The sequence below is a fragment of the Pteronotus mesoamericanus genome, unplaced genomic scaffold (assembly GCF_021234165.1).
Source record: "Pteronotus mesoamericanus isolate MK-2021 breed Mesoamerican mustached bat unplaced genomic scaffold, CSHL_Meso_final contig_20, whole genome shotgun sequence".
In the NCBI taxonomy this organism is placed as follows: domain Eukaryota; kingdom Metazoa; phylum Chordata; class Mammalia; order Chiroptera; family Mormoopidae; genus Pteronotus; species Pteronotus mesoamericanus.
In genome coordinates this window covers 86,030,433-86,052,639 of record NW_026555085.1, presented here as the reverse complement: position 1 = coordinate 86,052,639, position 22,207 = coordinate 86,030,433, and the positions used below count along the sequence as shown (strand labels likewise).

Genomic DNA, 22,207 nt, shown 5'->3' with positions numbered 1-22,207 from the left:
CACAAACCAGCCAAAATATTTCCTGAGCTCCTTTATTTCTTGTAGTACTTTGGCAAATGCAGCCAGTGGTAATGAACTCATTCTAATAACATTAATCTTTTAACTCCTTGCATAAAACACAAGTTCATTAGGTATATAATATGCCCTTTATCCTATTCAATTCAAATTCAATATTCAAAACTATAGTTTTACAATTTTTCCACTGTATAGCGTGGATTGCCATCTTTCCAAGTGTCCAATAACTAATTCATGGTGCCAGAATGGATGTTAACGCCACATAATTTGAAATGTGTTGCTGTTGTTATGGTAGCACCCTACTCCTGGACCAATATTTGCATATATCAAACATTTAGGGGAGGGCCCTGGTGGGTGTGGTCAAGTGGGCTGAGTGCCAGCCTGTGAACTGTAAGGTCACAGGTTTGATTCCCAGTCAAGGCACATGCCTGGGTTGTAGGCCAGGTCCCCATTTGGGGATGTGCCAGAGGCCACTCACATACCAATATTCCTCTCCCTTTCTCGCTCTCTTCCCACTTCTCTAAAAATAAATAAATATACTCTTAAAAAAACATTTAGTGGAGAAATAACAGTAAACTTACACAAAATCTTCCAGAGAATAGAAAAAGTGGGAATTATTACCAAGTCCTTTTGTGAAGTCAGCATAACCTTGTTGCCAAAACTCAACAAGGACCTTACAAAAGAGAAATATTATAGGTGTTATTATAAACATAGATGAAAAATTCCTGATGGAAGTATTAGAATACCAAACCCAGCAATGTATAAAAAAGATAATATATCACCACCAAAGTGGATTTTTTCTTGCAATGAGAATTTGGTTTGATATTACAAAATCAATATTCTTCTCATAATTAACAAAATAAAGAAGAAAATTATGTGGTAATCTCAATAAATACAAAAAAAAATTTGAAAGCTTCAATGTCCATTATAACAAAAAAATCTTAGCAAACTATGACTTGAGGGGAACTTCCTAATCCAAATAAGTACATATGTGGAAACATATCAAACATTAAATTTAATAGAGAAATGTTGAAACTTCCCCTCTGATCACTACTGCCATCTTTATTCAACATTGTTCTTGAGATTCCATCCAATATAACAAAGCAAGGAAATAAAATATAATGTATAATAATGGAAATGTAAAATTGTCATTATTTATTAATGGCATAATTGTATGTAGAAAATACTAAAGAATCTACAAATCAACTGTCAGACTAAATGCATAAGCCTAGCAGGGTTGCTAAGAGCAACACTTAAAAATCTGGATTTCTGTTTACTAACAACAGACCTTTACCAAACAATAATATACCACTTGTAAAATAAATTTAAATCCAACTTAAAGCAAAGAGGGACAAGTATTCCACATAGATCACTAAATATTTCATCAAGGGATCATTTTAAAAATCTAATCAAGAGTATACATCTCTATAGATCTTGGTTCTACCAAACTAATCTATAACTCAATACAGTCTCAGTCAAAACCCAGCAGGTACAGGGTGTGTGTGTGTGTGTGTGTGTGTGTGTGACAAACTCATTATCAAAAAATGTATTGAAATGCAGAAGGCCAAGAATATTAAAGGCAGCTTCAAAAAGAACAAAGTAGTAAGACTTACTCTACATGATATCAGGACTTATTTATTACAAAGCCAGTGTAAATAAGAGCGTGAGATACTGGCACAAGAACAGACAAATAAACAGAAATGATCAGTGAAACAGACTCACATATATGGACAGCTCATTTATGACAAAGGTGGTACTGCAGAGCAGCAGGGAAAGGAAGATTCTAGAAGCCACTTATAAAATAGGGCAACTATCCAGTTGGGCCCAGCTGACCTCAGAATCATGAGAAATAATAATTATTGTTTTATGCTACTACATTTTGGGTGGTTTGTTCTTTAGCAATAGCAACTCATATGAAATTGGTACCTGGAAGTAGAGTACTGCCATAGCATAATATACAGCACATGACATTGACCTCAGGAATCTGTATTAGCACTGCCTTGTTTTAACCAGTAGGATGTTGTGGCAATGAAGATGTGTAACTTCTGAGTCTGGGCCTTGAGAAGATCAGCAGTTTCTATTTTTGCACTCCTGAGATCTAGCTGATGGCCAACAAATAAACTTGGGCTAGATGACTGAATGATGAGAGACCACATGGAGAGAGAGAGGTTGAGCCAGCCCCCGCCTGCTTCAGCCACGCTAGCCAACGCACCAGATGTGTGGATGCAGCCAGCTTCGGTATTCCATTCCAACTAATCTCCTAGGTAAATGCACCCACATCAGTGAGCCCAGACTATAACAGGAAACAGAACAACTGCCCAGGTGAGGACAGCCAATCCAAAGAACTGTGAGAAATAACGATTCCTGTTTCAAGCTACTCAATGCCGGGATGGCTTGCTGTCCAGCACGGACTGACAAAGCCATGTGTTGTGTGCAGGAAGAGCTCTCACGTACAGCTGCTGTGATAGAAGTCCTTCAAAAAACCGTTTGGCATTAGTTCCTGAAGTTGAACATGTGCATACACTTGACCCAATGGAAAAATGTGAACATGTGAACCAGATAAATACATAACAATATTCACAGCTGCATCAGACCTTTCCAAGGTAGAAAAGCCCAAGCATCCACCTACAGTTGAAAGGATAACTGTATTGTCATCTATTCATGTAATAGAACACTATACATTCATGAACAATCTGCTGCTACCCACAAAAATATGTAGGACTCACACACATAAGACATTAAAAAAAGCTGGAACAAAATAATACATTTTATATGGTTTAATTTATACGAAGTTCTATACTATAGTGTTAGACGCTAAGATGGTGGTTTCCTTGGGGAAGAAAAAGAGGGTGATGACAAGGAGGGACACGAGAGATGCGATTCTGAGGTGCTGGTGCTGATCTAGCAGTGGGAGCCCAGGCAGGTCATTCGTTGAGTTCTGAGCCTATGATTTGAATATTTTTCTATATCTTCTCTTTCAATCAAGATGTTTTAGAAAAGATATCATTTACAATAATAACAAAAATTACGAAGTATCTAGAAAAAAATGGAAATACAAACTTTTTAAAGAAAATTATGAACTTTATTGAAAAACATTTTAAAGATCTAAGTAAGAGACATATTTTATTCATGAATGAGAAGAATGCAGAGATTATTTCTCTTCAAATTGATCTACAGATTCCATGTAATCACAATAAAAAATCCCAAGAGATATTGTACATCTGTGTAACTGAAAAGCTGATTCTAAAATATTTATGGAAGGTTAAAGAGCCAAAAACAGTTAAAACAGTCTAGAAGAACACAGGAGGGAGACGTGTTTGCAGCCATGCAGACTCACTATAAAGCTGGAGTCACCAGATGACACGGTTAGTTTGGAGACAGGCACCGAAACACGGAGGACAAAGGAGAAAGTCCCAAATAGACTCGTGTATACAAGAGCTTGGGGTAGATGAGAAATCAAAGAGGAAGCAGTGGATCCTTTCATTTATGGAAAACAGAGTATCTGTTTTAAAAAGAGAAAAGAAATAGGGCCCCTTTCTCTCTCATACACACACATCAGCTATCTCAAGGCTTTTTTTACATATAAAATCAATTACATATGGTTTATGAATCCCCAGAAGGCAAACTAGAAACAATGGATGACGTCAGAGAGACAGATTTTGGACCAATCTGTGTGGGAAAACAACCACTTCAGCAGCTTTAGCTGTCTCAGAAGGTTATGTCTATTACTGGAGATATTAAAACTCAAATTCACTGACCACTTGTCAGTGAAATTCTAGCTGGGAGTCAAGCGTCAGAAATGTCTAAGTTTCTAAGCAACTGTGTGTTGCTATAAATTCCGAGGAGGAAAAAAATTGTGCCTGGAGTAGCTGAGAACTTTATTGGAGAGCCAGGAGATTTTGAGAATAAGACAAAATTTGCAGTGCCTCCACTCTTGCTACATATCAATAAGATAGAAGTACACTTTGAAAAAGAATATATTGGAAAGGCATATACCATAGTAGGAACAATGTTAGAAATATTACAAGGGCAGAAAATTTTCAAATTTGGATCCCTGCTTTGACCTCCCCCCTGACCCAAATTGAAGCTTTACAAATAAATTTTGTTCTGAGTCTCAGTCTCCATGTATAAAACAAGGCGGTGACGTGTCTTGGCAAACTATAGTGTAATAATGTGTGGTTCAGATAAAGACCTCATAGCAGTGTGGGAAATTGAATACTTCTGAATCAACATTAAATCAAAACAAATCCTTAGTTTCATAAGATGCCCAGCTGTTGTTATGGGAAATCCCTCCAAGAGCCAACAGAAGGGATTTTTATTTAGCAAGTTCTCAAAATTATTATCCTTCATGTTAAGAAATGACTGAGTTATATAATAAGCCTAACATTGCTAGTGTATAGTATATCATATATAGATATACATCATAAATATAGATTTGGATAAAGGTATAAATTGCTACAGGACTATCTTTATTCTCTAAGATGCCAACTTTGCTAACTAGTTATTCAGCCCAGGGAGACATGGCATGCCGGCAATCACTGCTTCTTTAAATGGAATGATTTCTTTCCATAGTCAAGCATTTTATATTTCTCCAAATAGGAGCTCTGTAAGATATCAGTAGGAGTTTCCCAAAAAACACAGACTCCATGATTCAATATGCTTGGGAAAGACTTCACTGAACAAAATTAGACATGTTTCTTTTTGTAGATTGTTTTCAAAACTTTAATATTTCCAAGAGAAGTAAAGGGCATGCAGTATTTCTCTTGCTCATTGTTATAGGAGCCTATCATAGTATATATTGGTTATCTGGTGTGGTTACCTCATGCTATGTAACAAATAGTCCCAAAATTTAGTGGCTTCAAAAAACCAGCATAATCATCTCACAGTTTCTGTCAGGAGTCATGGCACGGCTTCACTGGGTCCCCTGGCTCAGGTTCTCTCATGACCCAGGTGTCACCTGGGGCTGAAGTCATCCCAAAGCTGAACTGGGCAATGATGCACTTCGAAGCTCATGAAAGTGGTTGTTGGTAATTTCAGTTCCACGCAGACTGTCAGAACCAGGACCTCAGTTCCTTGCTGGCCGTTAGCTGGAGGCCCCCTCCCATGAGGGCTTCTGCGTAGCTTGGCTCACAAAATGACAAGCAAGCAAGTAAAAGAGCAAAAGAGGGTAGACAGGATGGGAGCCAGAGGCTTTGTGTAACATTGTCTCAGAAGTGACATACCATCACTTTTGATTAGTTGGAACAGGGTCAACAAACAGGGTGGCAGGCTATAACTGTCTGCCATCCATTTTTGTAAATAAAGTTTTACTGGACACAGCTAATCATATAACTATAATAGCAGAGTTGAGTGATTGGAAACAAAGACAAAAATATTTACTACCTGGCCCTTTAAAGAAAAGTTTGGCTCTTCTGCGTTAGAAGCAAGTCCAGCGTGCACTTGAGGGGAGGGATTCACAAGGGCCTGGACACCAGGAAGCTTTGGTCATTGGCAGCCATTGTAGAAGCTGCCTACCACATAGCGCCTGCCCACGAGTAGGTATTTGATGCACATTTGCTGAGTAAGTGAATAATTGTTCACATTCTACCAATTTTCCAAATTCAAGGGCTGAAAAGCAAGTTACTAGTTAAAAAGCCCAATTCCTTCACATTAGGGTTTGACAACTGTGTCACCGCTATGACAGTTTATCAACCTATGTGATCTTATTATTAGTAATCTCCATCATTGTGTTAAATGAGTTATATGGTAAAAATGAGCTTAGAATTGAATTATTAGATAGACCTGACAGATCATTCTTTCATGACATTAGTGAATTAGAGGAAAGGGAAGTATTTTAGGGTGCCTACAGGGGGCTGAGAATTCTGGGGCAAGAATAGTGATTGTGAATTACGTTCACAATATGGCAGTCACCAGTTATTTTCTAATACCTTTAGAAATATGTACCTGGCATTTCTTCCTTGAGAAACTTTTAGATTCTATGCACTGAAAAAAATCTATTAGCAAGTCTTCCTCCTAAAGCACGAAGAAAGAATAAACTACTAGGGATGGGGGAAAAAAATTAACCCCTTAAATATGCCTCCTAAGAGGTAATCTGGTTCTAAGGGTTACAGGGGGGAGGGCAGGGGGGACAGAGTAAAAGAAAAATGCATGTGATTAGTGAAAAGACAGAAATTAAAAACTATTCCAGTTAAATAAAATGTCCTATTCAGGGCATGCAAAAACATGATTTAATTTGAACATAAACATATATAATTTTTATTAAATGCACAAATGTAATGAAAGCAATAGCATATTTTGAGGAAATGTGTGTTATTGGAAAGCACAGAAGGTGATAGGAAATATCATATTTACAAGAAGAAACTGAACAAAATCACATGCTGAATTTGCTCAGTTTAAAGCTATAGAATTAAGGTTCTAACAAGAAGCAACTGTACTGTTTAAATTTATTCAAGAGAAATAACCAGTTATGTTGCTCTAAAATTTTCAAATGCCTAACCTCTCCTTTCTCTCACTGAAATAATTTTTAGGGCATGATTTTTGAGGTTCCTGAGGTGCACAAATGTCAAGATCAGCCTGAAAACAAATGTCTAGGTTGTTCTGAACTTGACTAGAGATGATGTCAGGATATTTGGTCTGATACTTATGGAAAGATTTCTTAAATACAGCATAAGTACTTTTAAAAAAGACAAATATTTCTAAGTACCACAGTTTAATTATTTGTCGTATTCATCAAATCTTAGCATATTGACTCAGAGCTGTACCATTATAACCATGAAGTGTACTCACTGTAGATTCTTAGCTATTTCTCCTTCACTACCCTCCCAGGCATAGCACTGGGCTCCCCACCCCTGACCAGGGTGAACCTGAGCAGCTTCAGTTTTCCAAAGGACTGAAGTGGCACTGGAGAGAGACAAAACAATCTCTGCGCTGGGTCGGGTCCGAGGTGGGCTATGACAAGCAAACTCCTACCTCCTCCGGCAGGCATTTGGGATAGGCTTGGGGCGATACCCTCCCCTTCCTGCTCTGCCCCCTGCATATTGGACTCCAATCTAAGAAAGAGGGTGGTAACTGGCAGATGGAGAGAGTTTGATGGTGTAAACTACTTTGGAGTCCTATGAAAATCAGAGTTTTCCACAGTGCCCCATAACTTGACTTCATTTCCACCCTAAATGAGTGTCCCGGGGGAGGCGAGCATTTACTTCCCGCAGCCCAACTCCAACCTGTCCCTACTCAGAGACTGTTTTGTTTCTTCTCCGCGCCACTTCTGTCTTGGATAATTCTGCAGTGGCTCAGGTTCTCCAAGGTCATCGAGACAGCGTCCTGTCTCCGCGCTGCCCAGGACCGTCCGGAGGCTGCATGGGGAACCCGAACCAGCCCGGGCGCTGTGCCCGGTGGTGTTCCAAGCAAAAGCTGCGGCCCAGAAGCCAAGGGCTTTACCTCTGGGAGGTGGCCGAGGGAGCCGGCACCCAGCAGCTGCCGCCTCTTGGGACCAGGTAGTGAAAATCTGGAGCAAGACCTCAGCTGCAGCCTGGAGCGGGCGCGGGGGGCGGGGCGTGGAAAAGGTGGCCCCGCACCATCTCCGTAGCGACCGGACAACACGGCCGGCTGGCACTCACCCCCACTCCGCTGGCGCAGAGGGCCTGCTGTTCACCTGGGCTGGGCTGGGCTGCGCCGGGCCGGGCCGGGCTGGGCCGGGCAGGGACTCGCGTGACCACTGAGCTCTCCTGGCCTGAGTGCCCAGAAGCTGGGGTAACGCCAGGCTGCCGGACTCCTGGATACCGAGGCAATGCTTGCTTGGTGTCAGAGAAAGTTAACGATTTTAATTAAGGCCTTAGGGTGGGAAAGGTGGGGTTTCTTATCTTCAGTAAATCCTCAGACTATTTTAGACTTATTGTCAATTTTATAATTTTACAGGAGGTACCAAAAACCAAAGCTCAAAAGCACCCTTCCTAATTGGTTTTTAACGATTCTGGTCGAAATGTCTTTAGTTATTGTGAAGCCTTTAAACTTTTTTTTCCCCCCTCCTATGTAGATGAATAGTTACCACCATGGAAAAATAGCAGCAGCAGGTAAGAAAACCGTGTGAATGACTGTACGATCTAATTTTTTGTAAATAAACAAGTTTAAGCAGCCTGGAAGTTGGTTTGCTCTGGTAGTATTTTTTTTTTTTTTTAAATCGCCTGTAATGAAAATTTATCTACAAGGAATATAAAACATCGATATAATAAATTAACTTTATTCTAAGCCAGGCACCTCATTTCCTGTTGCCTTACCATGTTTAAGTCATGTAAAAGAATACAAATTAGGTAAGTGAAAATTTTATTACCTGTGTCCCACATGGGGTCCCTCGACACAAAGGAGAAATGAATCAACCAGGCCAGGCTGCTGCTCTGCCACTAATCCACAGGAAACGGCTTCCGCTTTACTCTGTCTCAGGGCCCATCCAAGAAAAACATGTCACACGGCAGCTTCCTTTTCTTCTGTCGGACCCCAGAGTGCTGTTTCCCCCGGAGTCCCTATTGTCTCCACCCCACAGAAATGTTTCCCAGGTTGTATGTAATGGTCTAGTCATCTTCTCACTGTTAAAAGGGACATTCAAAGACCACTCAGATAAACTGATCAAAATTTTTTAAATTCTGAATCCCAAAAAATCACTAAAACCAGTATTTTTTTTTAAAATTATCATTCAATGGGTCCCCACTCTCCCTGTCCCCAAGGAGGTGCTTGTTTCTATGGCCTGGAAACAAGGAGGCAGAAGCATGGAGGCCCCTTCTGCCCGGTGAAGGCAGCCGAGCTGTGAACTGGCAAACGAAATGTGGTCCATCCATACAAGGGAACAGGAGTTGGCTGTGAAAGGAGATGAAGTGCTGATAGACGCTACAGGGTGGATGGACTTTGAAAGCATCGTGCTGAGTAAGAGAAACCAGTCACAAAGACCGTGTATTGTACAATATGATTCCGTTCATAGAAAATGTCCAGAATAAGCAAATTCATAGAGACAGAAGTAGATCCTGGTTACCAAGTGCTGGGGGGGTTAGAAGATGGGGAATGAGTGCTAATGGGCTTCTTTGGGGGGGGGTTGATGCCTGCACAACTCTCTGTACTAAACCCACTGAATTGTACACTTGAAAATGGTAAATTCTATGGTAAATGGATTACTTACATCAAGCTATTTGAAATGGGCGAGAAAGCTAATGTTTGCTGGACATCACTGGTGTCAACTATTGCGCTGAGCATCTTGGTATATACTTTTTTAATTCCTTATAACAATCACAAGGAATATTAACCTCTTTTTCTAGATAAAACAAAAATTAAACTCAGATAAGCCGAGTAAGTGTACATGGACACGAAGCTAAGGAGCAGACTGTGGATTCCAATCGAGGTCTAACTTTAAAGCCCATGCTCTCCTCATTACACCATTTAAAAGCGGACAAGGTGCAGCATTTGCAAAAGTTAGAGAACCTCAAATTTTATGAGCACCGTTTACGTTTGAGAATTGAACTCATACTCCCAGACTGAAGACTACAGGCTTCTTCAAAACAAACAACAGAGACAAATGTAAAACAACCACTTTATTAAAAATAGCAAATTTCACAAATACTCATTGAACATTTTGTTATCGCTGGCCATGGAAAACACACCAGTGTGTGTACTGATGATCTAATGTAAACTGAAGCTGGGCTGCTGCAAAAAGCCTGCGCATCAACTGAGGATCAACAGTGGAATAAGTTTGGTGAGGTCAAGGGTAAATCCTTCAGCCCTATGGACAACGTTTAGCACAATGCATTTCAAGTATAACCCCAGAAGGCAACAACAGTAAGCATAGCAGCACAACCTCTTCATCACATTTCCTGATTAAGCCTTTGACAAGGCCAAGGCCCCGGGTTACAGTGAATTACAGCAAGTTAAATTTACTAAAAGCAGTATGTGAAGACAGTCATTGCACTTGCACTTTAATTACTTTAATTCCTTATTGTGGAAAATGATTCTGCTACTGGATTCAGCTGGAAAAGTAAAGAATGCTGCTTTTCTTCAAACCACAAGAAAGCAACTGCATTTCATTTTAGCTGGTAGAAGTATTTGGAACATCTTGTGCATCTGCCAAATGGAGTTTTTGTCTGCATTCATCAGTTAAGGAGATTTTCATTCTATAAGAAGTACATCTTTTAAATTTCTGGATATTACACTCAGGGGTAAGAGACCAAGGCATTAAAAAATATATATATTTAAAGGGAAGGTGCCTATGTTGCTAATGAGAAACTTAGAAGTGGTAGGACAGTTTTTAAATGTAGTGAAGTAATTATAACTATGCCTAGGATTTGAAGACTTTCAAAAAAAAAAAATCACACGCAAGACTATGTTCTCTTAAGGCAGTTAGAATCATTTTCATGGTAAGGAGCTGATTAGAGACAAATATAAAAATTTGCTGTATTAAAAATTCACTTGAGAAGACAATACCACTTTATCATCCTTGAGAAAACAATTTCTTTGTAAAAGTCAAAAATAAAATTAAATCTTCATAGCTCTAAAACCTCTCGTATAATTCTCTGAATCATTCAATTGGAAATTGGTGGGATTTCTACACATATTGGTCCCCTCTCATCATCATTGCCTTTCATTTTCCCCTTTCATCTCTATGATCTACCTGCTACCTATTTCTCAAGACCCAGCTTGAACAATGATATGGATACATGGAGAACTAATGCGAGGAATATATGTATGGGAGAGGTTGCCAAAATGTACACACACGGGCCCTGCCATCAAAGACATTCTCGTCCAGTTGGAAGGCTGAGATTTAACACCTATAAAAATCAACAGATAATGAAAAAAAGCAGAATGCTAGTTTGAGATACAAACCAAATGTGTTATGGAAGTGGTCAGCTTTGGTGTTATTTGGTGAGGAGAAGGGGGAGGCCAGAGCCAACTCCGGCGTGGAAGCACAACCTGAGCAAAGGTATTGGTAGACGTGAACATGATGTGTTCTTGGGCATCAGAGAACCACCTTGGTGGGAATAAAAAATAAAATAGGGTGTACTGGTGGTGATTAAATTAGCAAGAGCCTTTAGAAAGTTTGGCATTGTAAAAAAAAACTTGGTAAGGAATAGGAAAGGCAAGATGAAAGTGATGTTTTAAGAAGGACAATTTAGTGATAACATCTAAAGTCTACAGCAGCACTGTCCAATAGAAATATAATGCGAACCACAAGTATAGTTTTTTAAACTATATTTTATTTACGCTAATGTATCAAAAATTATCATTTCAATATATCATTATAAAGATATTTAGATACTTCACAGTCTTTTTTTCCCTACTAAATCTTTGAAATCAGGGATGCATATTAGACATATAGCACTTTCTAATCCAGGTTAGCCACACTTCATGTGTTAGTGGCTATGTGGCTAGTGGCTGCCATGCTGGACAGTGCAGCTCTAGGGTTGGAGTAGATATTTGAAAGGTTATGGAATCAGGTGAGGAAGGTAGAGAATTACGGAAGAATAAAAGGCAGAACAAACAATGCCTGACAACTAATTAAGAGATGGCATAACATTTCATGTCCATGTTCAGGCTCAGTGGCAAAAAGCGCCATGATTGATGAGCAGTATCTGCTATTGTCACAGAAGGATTTTTAAATAATCTTGGTGATTGAAATGACTGAGGCACTGACGACAGAGATGGAATTAGGGAGGGAAAGTATGAGCACAGAGAGAACATTTATTACAGAGGAGGAAACTACGGTGGCCAGACTTTGCTCAGGGTTGCACAGCTGCGGAACAGCATTTGAAACAAGCAGTCCAGAGCGCATGCTCTCATGCTCTTCCACGCTGCCTTGGGTAACTGGTGGCTGACACGAGGAAAGCGGTGAGACAAACAGGTCTGAATGTCTAACAAAAACATTCAGGTTAGAAGTTAGGAGGTACTTAAGTGTCATAGGCCTAGAAAGAATATAAATCTCGGAACAAATATAAACAACAAAGAAATAGGAACCACTTCTAAGAAAAGCCCCCTAAGTAACTCATCTTACCCCTGTATTTAAGTCTTTCTTAAGTGATGATGACAATGATATCTTAATTAATATCCCCCCAAAGTTTACGTGGCTTCTCAAAATTTTCTGTAAAATGGGGAGTATAACACCACTTACCACTTACTTCCAAAGGTAGACTCAGTTGAGAAAATGTGTGTTAAATCCTTCATATTACACTTGGCAAATTGTAAGTATTCAATAAAGATTAGCTATTAATCGTTATTACTAGATTTAAATATACCTCCCTACTTGGCAAATTGTAAGTATTCAATAAAGATTAGCTATTAATCGTTATTACTAGATTTAAATATACCTCCCTACTTCTTCATTGTTGTTACTGTACAATTCAACAATTAATAACAGCACTGCTATAGTAATAATAGTAATTTACATACATATGTAAGTATATATATATTATACATATAATGTAGTTTGGAAAATGTCACATACACATCATGTGTAGCAATCAATGCGTATTACAGAGGACACTGAGATATTAAACAATTTGCCCAAGGTTACATTACCAAAACATGGAACCAAATTTCAAAAATTAAACCTCTTGACTTCTTTCTAGTATTTCATTATTTGGTTCAAAGGGATGTCTTTCCTCTCAAATGAAATTATTTCATAGGTAGGATCATTTCTTACTGTTCTATGTACCTCACATTGTGGCTATCACTGTGTTAAAAAAGAAAACATTTTGAAAAGTTCCTGAAATAATTGCTCTCAGTTGAAATGCCAAAACCTGAATATTTTACATGTATCTTGGCTAATCTTATAATATACTTGGTACACTTAATTATGAAAATGTCATTTTACAAGCTATGTAAGTATCCATTGAATGTCTAATTTTCAATTTTATGCATTTAAATATTCTATGCAATAATATTAAATTAAGCATAGTATATCTGGATATCCAACTGCCATTGAGCCTCAGAATCTAAGATTCAAAATAGTTCACAGGACAACTAGGTTAATACTCAACTCTCTTAATTAAAAACATTTTTTAAAAGCAAAACAAAGTAAAGCAGAACAAACCGGAAACAAACAAAACAACTAGAAAACTCCATTTGGAAACCAAAGGGGAAGAGAGAAAGCCCCAGTAACAAAGAGTAGCCCCAGTAACAAAAAGTAGGTGTCTTTGTTCACTATAATCTAAAAAATCATCTTTCTAAAACATGATTGGGACTATTTACCAGAAATTACAAGTTGTAGACTTTTCATTGTTGTAATTAGGCAAAGGATACATGGAAGAATTCAATTCTTCTAACTGTAACACAAAGAAACACATTTAATTTTAATTTTCATAAGGTAGATATAACAATAAATATCATAACTCTACATTTGTAAATAAATTATTTTTCATTTAACCTTTCTTTAAATGAAAAAGCAAAATATTACAGAAAAAACTTTTCAAAAATTCACTTATGCAAAAATATTATAAAGTAGCTTTAGCATTTATTAAACAAAACTATGCAAAGAGAATTAAACCAGATAACAACTGGGGTTTCATAAGTATACTTAAAACCAGGCATAATTATAATCATCTCTAATAATATTTTTTAAAAGGAAAAAAGTTGCCATTTTAATGATCAAAATCATTAATTATCATTTAATGATCAAAAACATTAATAAAGATTAAGATAATTCTAACTATCGGTCTTGAGGAAATACTTTTAAACTCTAGGTGCTGCAAAAGAAATTAAGGATTACAAAAAGATTTTATGTAGCATTCCATTTTCAGTATGAGGTAGAATTGATCACCCCTAGAGGGAAAAATCTGAGTTGCAGAAATGTTAAATCGTTCAAAGTTACAAATGCAGATCCTGGACTAAACAAAAGCTTTCTGGTTTCAAATTCAGTGTTATTTTCAGCATACCACAGCCACTTTCCTAAATGTATTGCAATTTCAGCTTGTATTTGTTAAGAGGAACTGGTAAAAGGAAATAGATGCAACACCGAGCACAGTAGACTTGAAATAAAAAGTATAGGCTTGAAATTTTTAAAGTATGGCCATGTGATTTCCTTCACACTGACTCAAAAGATAGAGAAAAACAACAGAATGTCATTGGTGACCATGGAAACCATTCTGAAACTAAAGTACACTGAATTCAATTTTCACTAATTTTTGTTCCAAAAAATATTTAAGTGCCAAATGTAGTGAACACTTCCCAGTAAAAGAATCATAGGTGGCATTATGGGCTGAATTACATTCTCTCAAAATTCATGTGTGAGTCCTATGTCCTAGCACCTTAGCATGTGTGGGTATTTAGACAGGGTCTTTAAAAAGGTCATTACGTTAAAATGAGGCCATGTGGGTGGGCCCTAATCCAATATGACAAGAAGAGGAAATGTGGACACAGGTACCCACGCACAGTGGGAGAGCGCCATGTGACCATGAAGGTGGCCATCTACCAGCCAAGGAGAGGGGCCTCGGGAGAAAGAACCCTGCCAACACCTCGCTTACAGCTTTGAGTCTCAGGAACTATGAGAAAATAAATTTCTGTTGTTTAGCTACCCAGCCTATAGTACTTTGTTACGGCAACTCTAGCAAGCTAGTACATGTGGAAATGTATTAAATTACTTTAAATAACAGACAACAGTTCTATATTTAAAAATAAGTAAAACGCTTAATGAATAATGCAGTATGTATTAATCATGTTAGGATTTTTTGACATACTATTTTCTATATCTTAAGTTCTTATCATGTATGTACAGAAGCTAATATTTCACTTTAAGATTTGTCAGCATTCTCAGAACACATGTATAATGTCTTTGGATTATAATTTCTTTAAAAAAAGAATAAAGTACAACACGGATGAGACTTGAAAACATTACACTAATTGAAAGAATCCCAACACAGAGCCACATGCTGTATGATTCCACTTATATGAAATGTCCAGAAGAGGCCAATTCATAGAGACAGAAGCTCGGGTAGTGGTTGCCAGGGGCTGAGGGGTAGGGAGAACTGGGAGTTACAGGGTTTCTTTTTGGGCTGACGAAAGTGTTCTGAAATTACAGTGGTGATGTCTGCACAGCACTGAATATACCAAAAACCACTGAACTGTACACTTTACAATAGTTAAAATCGTAAATTTTATGTCAATAAAAATATTTATTAAGAAAAGAATAAAGAAAAAGAACTATACTCACATCAGACAAAAGCCTATCCAGATTGGAGTCACTAGCTGTTTTCCTCTTATCCTCAGGAAGTTCCTCTAACTCCCCATAGAGCTCCAAATTCAGGCGAGCTAATTTCTCCTGCATTCCCCGAACATGTTCCATCTGTTCAATGGAACATTCATTTCCTGGGAGAACATTCCAGAACATCAGTAAAGATTAAGATAGCTCTTTATCGGTCTTGAGGAAATACTTTTAAACTCTAGGTGCTGCAAAAGAAATTTATTATCTTCTTTTGTAAATTATTTTGTTAATGATTGATTATTTTCTAAATATAATAAATGTAATTTCTGACCAGGAAAACAACAGCAATCTAAGAAATGATCATGGACACTAGACAAATCATATAGAAAGATTTTAATAAATATTCTTTAGGTAAAGAAGATACCTTTTTTTAATAGTAATACATATAAAGTAAGTACATCATTTAATCATCTTCAATTTGATAACTGTCATTTGAATTAAGTGATCCAACATTTTATAATAATCTCAATGAAATTAAGAGTCATATAAAGACTTCAACCATGAATCCTTTCCCAACTAATTACGTATTCCTCCTTGGAGTAATACGAAAATATTCATGAAGCACATAGAATATTATGAAGCATGAGAAACACAATGTAATACTTTCAATTGTATACTCAGTAGTACAACTTAATTGATAAATGAAATCTAAAATGACTGCGTTTTCTGCCTCTGGATTCCGTTTTTAACAAAAGAAAATTACACTTTTAAAAGGAATAGCAAAATACCTGCAGAACATAGGATGTAAAAATCTTGAAAAATGGTAAATACAAACATCTATTGCTTACCAAATGCTTGCAGTTTTCCAGAGTGGAAATCATTCAAAAGGCTTAGAAGTCCCTTCTCCATCTCCTGAACATCTGAGACATCAGTAAGAAAGGAATGCTGAATTGGAGTTGACTGAGCACCTTTTCCTTCTCCACCCTGAGGTTTTGTCTTCTCTTTCATCACTCTGCAAATAAGATGAAATTTAAAAAATCAATTTCAGGGTTGCCAGTTCGATTCCCTGTCAGGGCACATGCCTGGGTTGTGGGCCAGGTCCCCAGTTGGGGGCTCATGAGAGGCAACCACACACATGGATGTTTCTATCCCTTTTTCTCCTTCCCTTCCCCTCTCCCTAAAAATATATAAATAAAATCTTTTTAAAAAATCAATTGCATATAACTGTCTTTAAAAAGAGATGATTATTTTCAGACTGTTCTAGGTTAAGCAAAATTTGTAAATTAAATGGAATTTCCCTTAAAAACAAGAAATCAGAACAAATTCAATACCAAATAAAATAAGTAATTTCAAGCCAGAAATCAAAAGAACAGGTTGTGAAAATCTCAAAGAAATGTATAAAATATAACTACTTAGGTATATAAAAAGTTTGGTTAATACATTTATATTATATGCCAATTCCTTGGACTTAAACAGAATTAGTATTTTTACTATCCTATGTTTCATATTTTATTTCTCAGTATATATACACCTTTCCCTTCTAAACTTTATCCTATTTATTTCATGAACTATCAGTCATTCAACAAGCAGTTATGGAGCCCCACGGTGTCGGTAGCTGACACCATGCCAGATACCGGGTGTATAAAAGATGCACATGACATTAATCATTGCACGGGAGAGTACCCAGTCTAAAGAGAAAGAAAGAGACATAAACTCCTAACTGCCATATGATGGAGTGCTAAAAGCCTGTTATTAACCTTGGCTCCTCCAAATTCCAAAGGCCCTGCCATGCAGTCATGAAATCAATTGATAATAACCATAGATACATCTCTAATCTTTCGAGTTCTCTCTTCTCCACTGCCACTACCCTATCTCTTGACCGACTATTCCTAACTGGTCTTCCTGTCTCTATGTGTTGTCTCTGATCCCCCTTCTCTCCCCACAGAGTAGCCAAGTCAACTTCTTAAAAAGTAAAAGCGGAGCATATTATTTTCTTTTTTCAAACCTTCAGTGGCTTTGCGCTGCCTGCTGCATAAAGCCCAGTATACTTAAGAAACCCTGTCCTCTTTTGTCTATCTACCTGGAGTGTCCAAACTTTTGGATCTCTGGGCCACACACTAAATACACTGTGACACATAATCACACACACACACACACACACACATGCAAATGTCATGTTTTAAATAAATTAACGATTATGTGTCAGGCCGCATTCATAGCCATCCTGGGCCACAGGCTGGACTCCCCTGGGAGACATTCTCAATCTCTTTGCCTCCTAGAATTCCATTTTCTTATCTGTCTACATGCTAATCCTCTGCCTACATGAGCGTCCTTCTTACTGCCATCTTTGTCAGGCTGCCTCCCACACATCCTTCAAGTCTCAGTCTAAATGCTACTTTCTCGGGAAGGCCTTTCTAAAACTCCTAGACTAGATTAGTTCTTATTACACATATCTATTATAGTATATGTCAGGCTAGGAAACACTTGAGTGATAGGGGAACGGAGAAAGAACACTCACTCAACCTAGGTGTAGCCAGAGAAGACTTCCTAAAGGTGGTATGTGAGTGAAGCCTTAAAGAAAAGTAAGAGTTCACCAGGCAAAAAAGGAAGAAACAGTTGTATATTATCTGTATAACTACAACACGCACTACAGGTCCTGGCATACACATATATTCAATACTCAATTTCTTTGTCATGTTGCATGAAGACATCTTTTCCATAAGAGTACCCACCAAAATAATGATAAGATACATGGGCTATATGGTAGGCGTGGGGAAGGGTGTAGAAAGAAACTAATACTCTTAACAAAAAATCAACTTAGAACACAAGGCTGTTGACAGTAGGTCAGCAACAGCTCTTCACAAAGCAAAATCTGTATCTTGTATACTTATTAGGTATGCGTTTCATTATGTAGCACCTTGCTACTCAAAATACCAAGACCCATAGCATCAACATCACCTGTGAGCTAATTTAGAGCTGCTTATCTGAAGCCCTGTCCCAGACTAACTGATTTGGAATCTGCATTTTAAAAAGATCCCTGAGAGATCCATATTTACATTAAAATCTGAGATAAACTACTATAGACTATAAGGTTTTAGTACATATCTTTTCTTTCACATTGGAAGTTTTATCCAAAAAGAAAATAAAAACCTGTTTATTCTACTTCGGTGTTTTTGATCATGTCACAGTGTCTCATTTTACAGTAAAGTAATTCAACAATAAAAAAGCACTCATTAGCGTTACACCAGCTGCAAAGCCCCACTCTAAGTACTGTCTGACACATAAGGATTATTAATACAGCCCCCTCCTTGTACAGGAAGGTGAGAAATGAAAGTACACGGTAGAAAAGGACAATAAGATACAAGTAAACTGCTATAAAAATTTAGAAAAAGGAGTAATTACCTTTAAAATCTCTTGGCTTTCTGGCTTTCTTTTTTCTTTCAACCATCACCATATTCAAAATCTGACTCTAAATTAAACTCAGCCAGAAGGAAAACCCTTTCCAATCTGATAATTTATTCAAAGGAAGCCCTCATAACTCTTTGTTGTTTATCATTTAACCCTTACGGGAATGTTCCTTTCCAATTTCTTTGGCTATGTCTCTTTTGCTTCCTCAGAGTGTGAGACCATCATCAAAGCAAGAATCTCCTTACCATTGTGGAAACCCAATGGCTACAGACCGCTACAAGCATTGCTTCCTTAACTGGCTCTTCACGAAGACCTTGCAATTGGAAGCAAGTTAACTTAATCGCAATAAGAAAAAGAATTAAGATTATGAAATGCTTTTTCTCTAAAAAAATGTTACCTTGCTTTCCAAATATTTAATACTACAAAATAGTCACACATATGCAACAGTAATATATATCACATTTACACTTGTCATTCCTGTTTCTTTTAGAGTCTGGAAACAAATGATGTTCACCAAATATTAATGATTACTTCTAGGTGATGAAATTTTAGTGTTTTAAATTTCTGCTCTGAATTCTTCCTGTGTTTGAATTTTTAAAATACACATTATTTCTACAAAAACAATGAAACCACACTTAAAAAAATAAAAAAAGATTACCAAAGCACAAAAACTCATCTTAGTTTAATAAAAATATATATCCATCCTTTATCTCATTTCTGGCTAGCTCATCAACTTTGTAAGTTTTTTTTGCTGTTTATTTTAATAGGAGACAAAGTAAGTACCTTTAAACCATTCACTTTGCACTAATCTCTATACATACACTTTAACCTTTCTAAATTTTTTTCTAAATCACATATAATATGGGTCTCAACTGTTTTAAAAGTCAAGAGAAAACGTGTTATAAGAATTACAGGATTCAGTATTTATTTTAATAGCATTTTGCTGCAATATTACGAAAGAAAAAAATTCACCGTTTTAACTTTGGTCGCTGTGAAGTGGACTGTGATGCAGGATTTGAAAACCCTGTGCTTTTACTAACTGGAATGGCATTTTTTTTGGCATTAACGACCTGAGTAGAGTGGGCGCTAAAAGACTTGGGACTCCTCCTCTTCACTTTCCGCTCCTCCATTGTTTCAGGGCCAGCTTCTTAAGACTTAAAGAAAAACAGCAAAATTATATATGTATATTATAATACACCAAAATGAAAAAGGTTCAAATACCCGCTTCAAAGGCTGAAAGAAGATCAAGAATTTCAGGGGTTGTTAGAGAAAGTTAGAATAAGGATGCTTTAAATTTAATCTACTGCACTTGTGCGCAGAAGCCCTAAGACAAATTGTCTATCAAACAACATTGTTTTTCACCATTTTCTTTATTCCCTCATCCCACAAATATTAACTCTCTTCCAGTTGCCCAGCATTATTCTAGGCATTAGGGAGACGGTGCTTAACAAGACAAAGTCCTTGCCCTCAACAAACCTACATTATTGAAGGGTAATTACATAAAAAATAAACAAAACAGCCACGTGATAGTCCCAGTCTGACTCAAGATTCAGGTGGCCAGTAGATCTCCCTTCTAAAATATACTCTTAGAAGAACCAACTAGATTCAAACAGATGTATAATTGACAGGAGTATCTGCATTTGAACTAGTGACTCGAAACCTTATTTCAGCTACCAAGCAGAAACTCAATGTCTGTCTAGGGATAATACTGATTAGTTTCTTGATCAAGTGAAGTTATGTAAAATTAAACTTATTCTGTAAGTACTTTTTAAAAAAGATTGTATTTACTTATTTTTAGAGAGAGGGGAAGGGAGGAAGATAAGGAGAGAAACATTGATGTGCAAGAGAAACATGGATGGGTTGTGTCTTGCATGCATTCCAACAGGAGACCAGTCTGCAACCCTGACCAGGAATCGAACCCATGGCCTTCTGCTTTGCAAGACGATGCCCAACCAACTGAGCCAGGGCCCGTGGCTATTATTAATATACTTTCTCTACCTATTTCCAGGGGAAAATGGAGCTTTATTATATGTGTTTAGCTTTGCTAATATCAAAAAATTTACACTATGAAGTTACAGCTGACCCTTCCATAGAAAATATATGTAAGACCTTCTGTTTATCCAATGCTTTTCCCTTATATTAACCAGCTTTATTTTCCTACGTGATCTGTCTAAAATATCCTTCCTACACTCCTTTTTATTTATGCATAATATTAACTTCTTCTTAATTATATTGTTTCATGTATCACAAGATGAGAAATTTACCGTATATGGCTATTTAACTCATCAGATTGTGAAGTGCCTTAGGAGCATCAATCCTTTTTTTGTATGTTGAGTTGCATTTTAATCATGCTATGACTGTTCAAAAAGATTCAAGTCCACTGATGTCCCTTCTAAAATAATTAACTGAGAATTATAACGAAAACGGATGTTTTGCCATTGTCCGGAATTGGTGCCCCACGCACCGGCATTTAAACCACTGAGCTCAGTGGGCTCAGGCTGACACTAAACAGTCATAACCGGGGCTATGACACCTCCAAAGGCGGAAAGATTTTCAAGGAAAGGCTCTAACGCCCAGTAACTAATCCCAGATCCTAAGTGAAAAAAAATCCCCTGAAATCCTTCTTGGCTAACAACTTTTCCTTTAAAGAAGCATTTTTAGTAACAGAACAGATATTTGGGGGTTGTCTCAGCATGCATCACCAACGATATGGAACTTTAGAAAAACTGAGTAGGGATGATGGGATGTAAGTTCTCCAAAGGGGCAAGGATCTGTAGGAAATAATATATATAATAAACACGCTGGCCTTTAAATTTAAGGCTAATACACGAAAAAGGAAAAGAACTTAGGAAGTAAAGCAATGCAAATAAACCATTAGTGGTCTAAACTAAGATGTTCCTAAAGGCTCGAAATGTGTCCGTTTTGGGAAGGTAACATCTCTGTTACAAGAGCCCGGAAACCCTGCTTGTATACCAAGAAGCAAAGAACCAGTTAGAAAAAGCCTTCCGAACGGCTCGTAGTTTATTCAGACTGGGTTTTAGAGCCAGGAACCCACAGCCTCCAAGAAGGACCACTAGATTCCCTCTGGACTTCATTCTGCTTCGCCAACCTGCCGACCCTTCGCTGCCCGGATTCCAGCCCCGGCCAGAGTGGGTGGTGGGAGGGGCCTAAAGGGGGCCATGGCGGGGGGGCCTTGGTTTACACTTCATACCTGCGGAGGGAGGGGATCGGGTCCTCTTCTTCAACCTGCAAAGACCCCGGAGCCTCCGAAACCACCGCCGCAGCCGCAGCAGCCGAAGCTACTGCTGCAGCTTGAGTCGGGGTCACATTCCGGACCCTGAGCGTTCACAGCGCCCTTTGTTGACGGAAGTGACGCAAGGAGATGGCGCCTTCGTGCCCTCAGCGGGAGCCTCGCCTCTTCCTGCCGCACGGGTCTGCACGGGTCTCCGCCCTTGACACCTCAGTGCTTTACCTGGCCTGCCTTCAGCTATGCCTGCGGCGGGCGTGGAAGAGAGGATCCATAGCTAGGTTTTCATTTTGGGTCCTGTGGCCCAAAAGCAGGGAAGATAAAGGGTGGCGGTGGAGGCAGGAACGAGAAATATAGTACCTTTTTGTGGA

The 22,207-nt window shown here is 38.1% G+C and overlaps 1 protein-coding gene across 3 annotated transcripts; it reads right to left on the bottom strand.

Moving 5' to 3' along the window:
• Positions 1-9,591: 9,591 nt before the first annotated feature.
• CCDC28A (coiled-coil domain containing 28A) lies at positions 9,592-21,959 on the bottom strand. 3 transcript variants are annotated; one of them, XM_054570029.1, is made up of 7 exons: positions 21,801-21,959; positions 19,562-19,743; positions 16,030-16,193; positions 15,191-15,345; positions 13,234-13,307; positions 10,707-10,817; positions 9,592-10,133 (listed from the first exon to the last, which is right to left on the bottom strand). In XM_054570029.1, exons 2-6 carry the CDS (start codon positions 19,717-19,719, stop codon positions 10,811-10,813), a joined length of 558 nt encoding a protein of 185 aa, XP_054426004.1. In that variant the 5' UTR covers positions 19,720-19,743; positions 21,801-21,959; the 3' UTR covers positions 9,592-10,133; positions 10,707-10,810. The 3 variants fall into 3 exon arrangements, with proteins under 3 accessions (XP_054426004.1, XP_054426005.1, XP_054426007.1); XM_054570030.1 differs by lacking the exon at positions 10,707-10,817 and having other exon boundaries at positions 9,596-10,133; positions 13,285-13,307; XM_054570032.1 differs by lacking the exons at positions 9,592-10,133; positions 10,707-10,817; positions 13,234-13,307; positions 15,191-15,345 and adding an exon at positions 15,400-15,426.
• Between the last annotated feature and the right edge of the window lie 248 nt (positions 21,960-22,207).

Bases quoted from the DNA above. Each gene is read 5' to 3' on its own strand.
- CCDC28A (XM_054570029.1), bottom strand. From the start codon at position 19,719: ATGGAGGAGCGGAAAGTGAAGAGGAGGAGTCCCAAGTCTTTTAGCGCC. The intron at 15,346-16,029 runs GTAAGCAATAGA...ATGTTCTCCCAG, and splicing joins TGGAAAACTGCAAGCATTTG to GAAATGAATGTTCCATTGAA. The intron at 13,308-15,190 runs GTGAGTATAGTT...TTTGTGTTACAG, and splicing joins TGGATAGGCTTTTGTCTGAT to TTAGAAGAATTGAATTCTTC.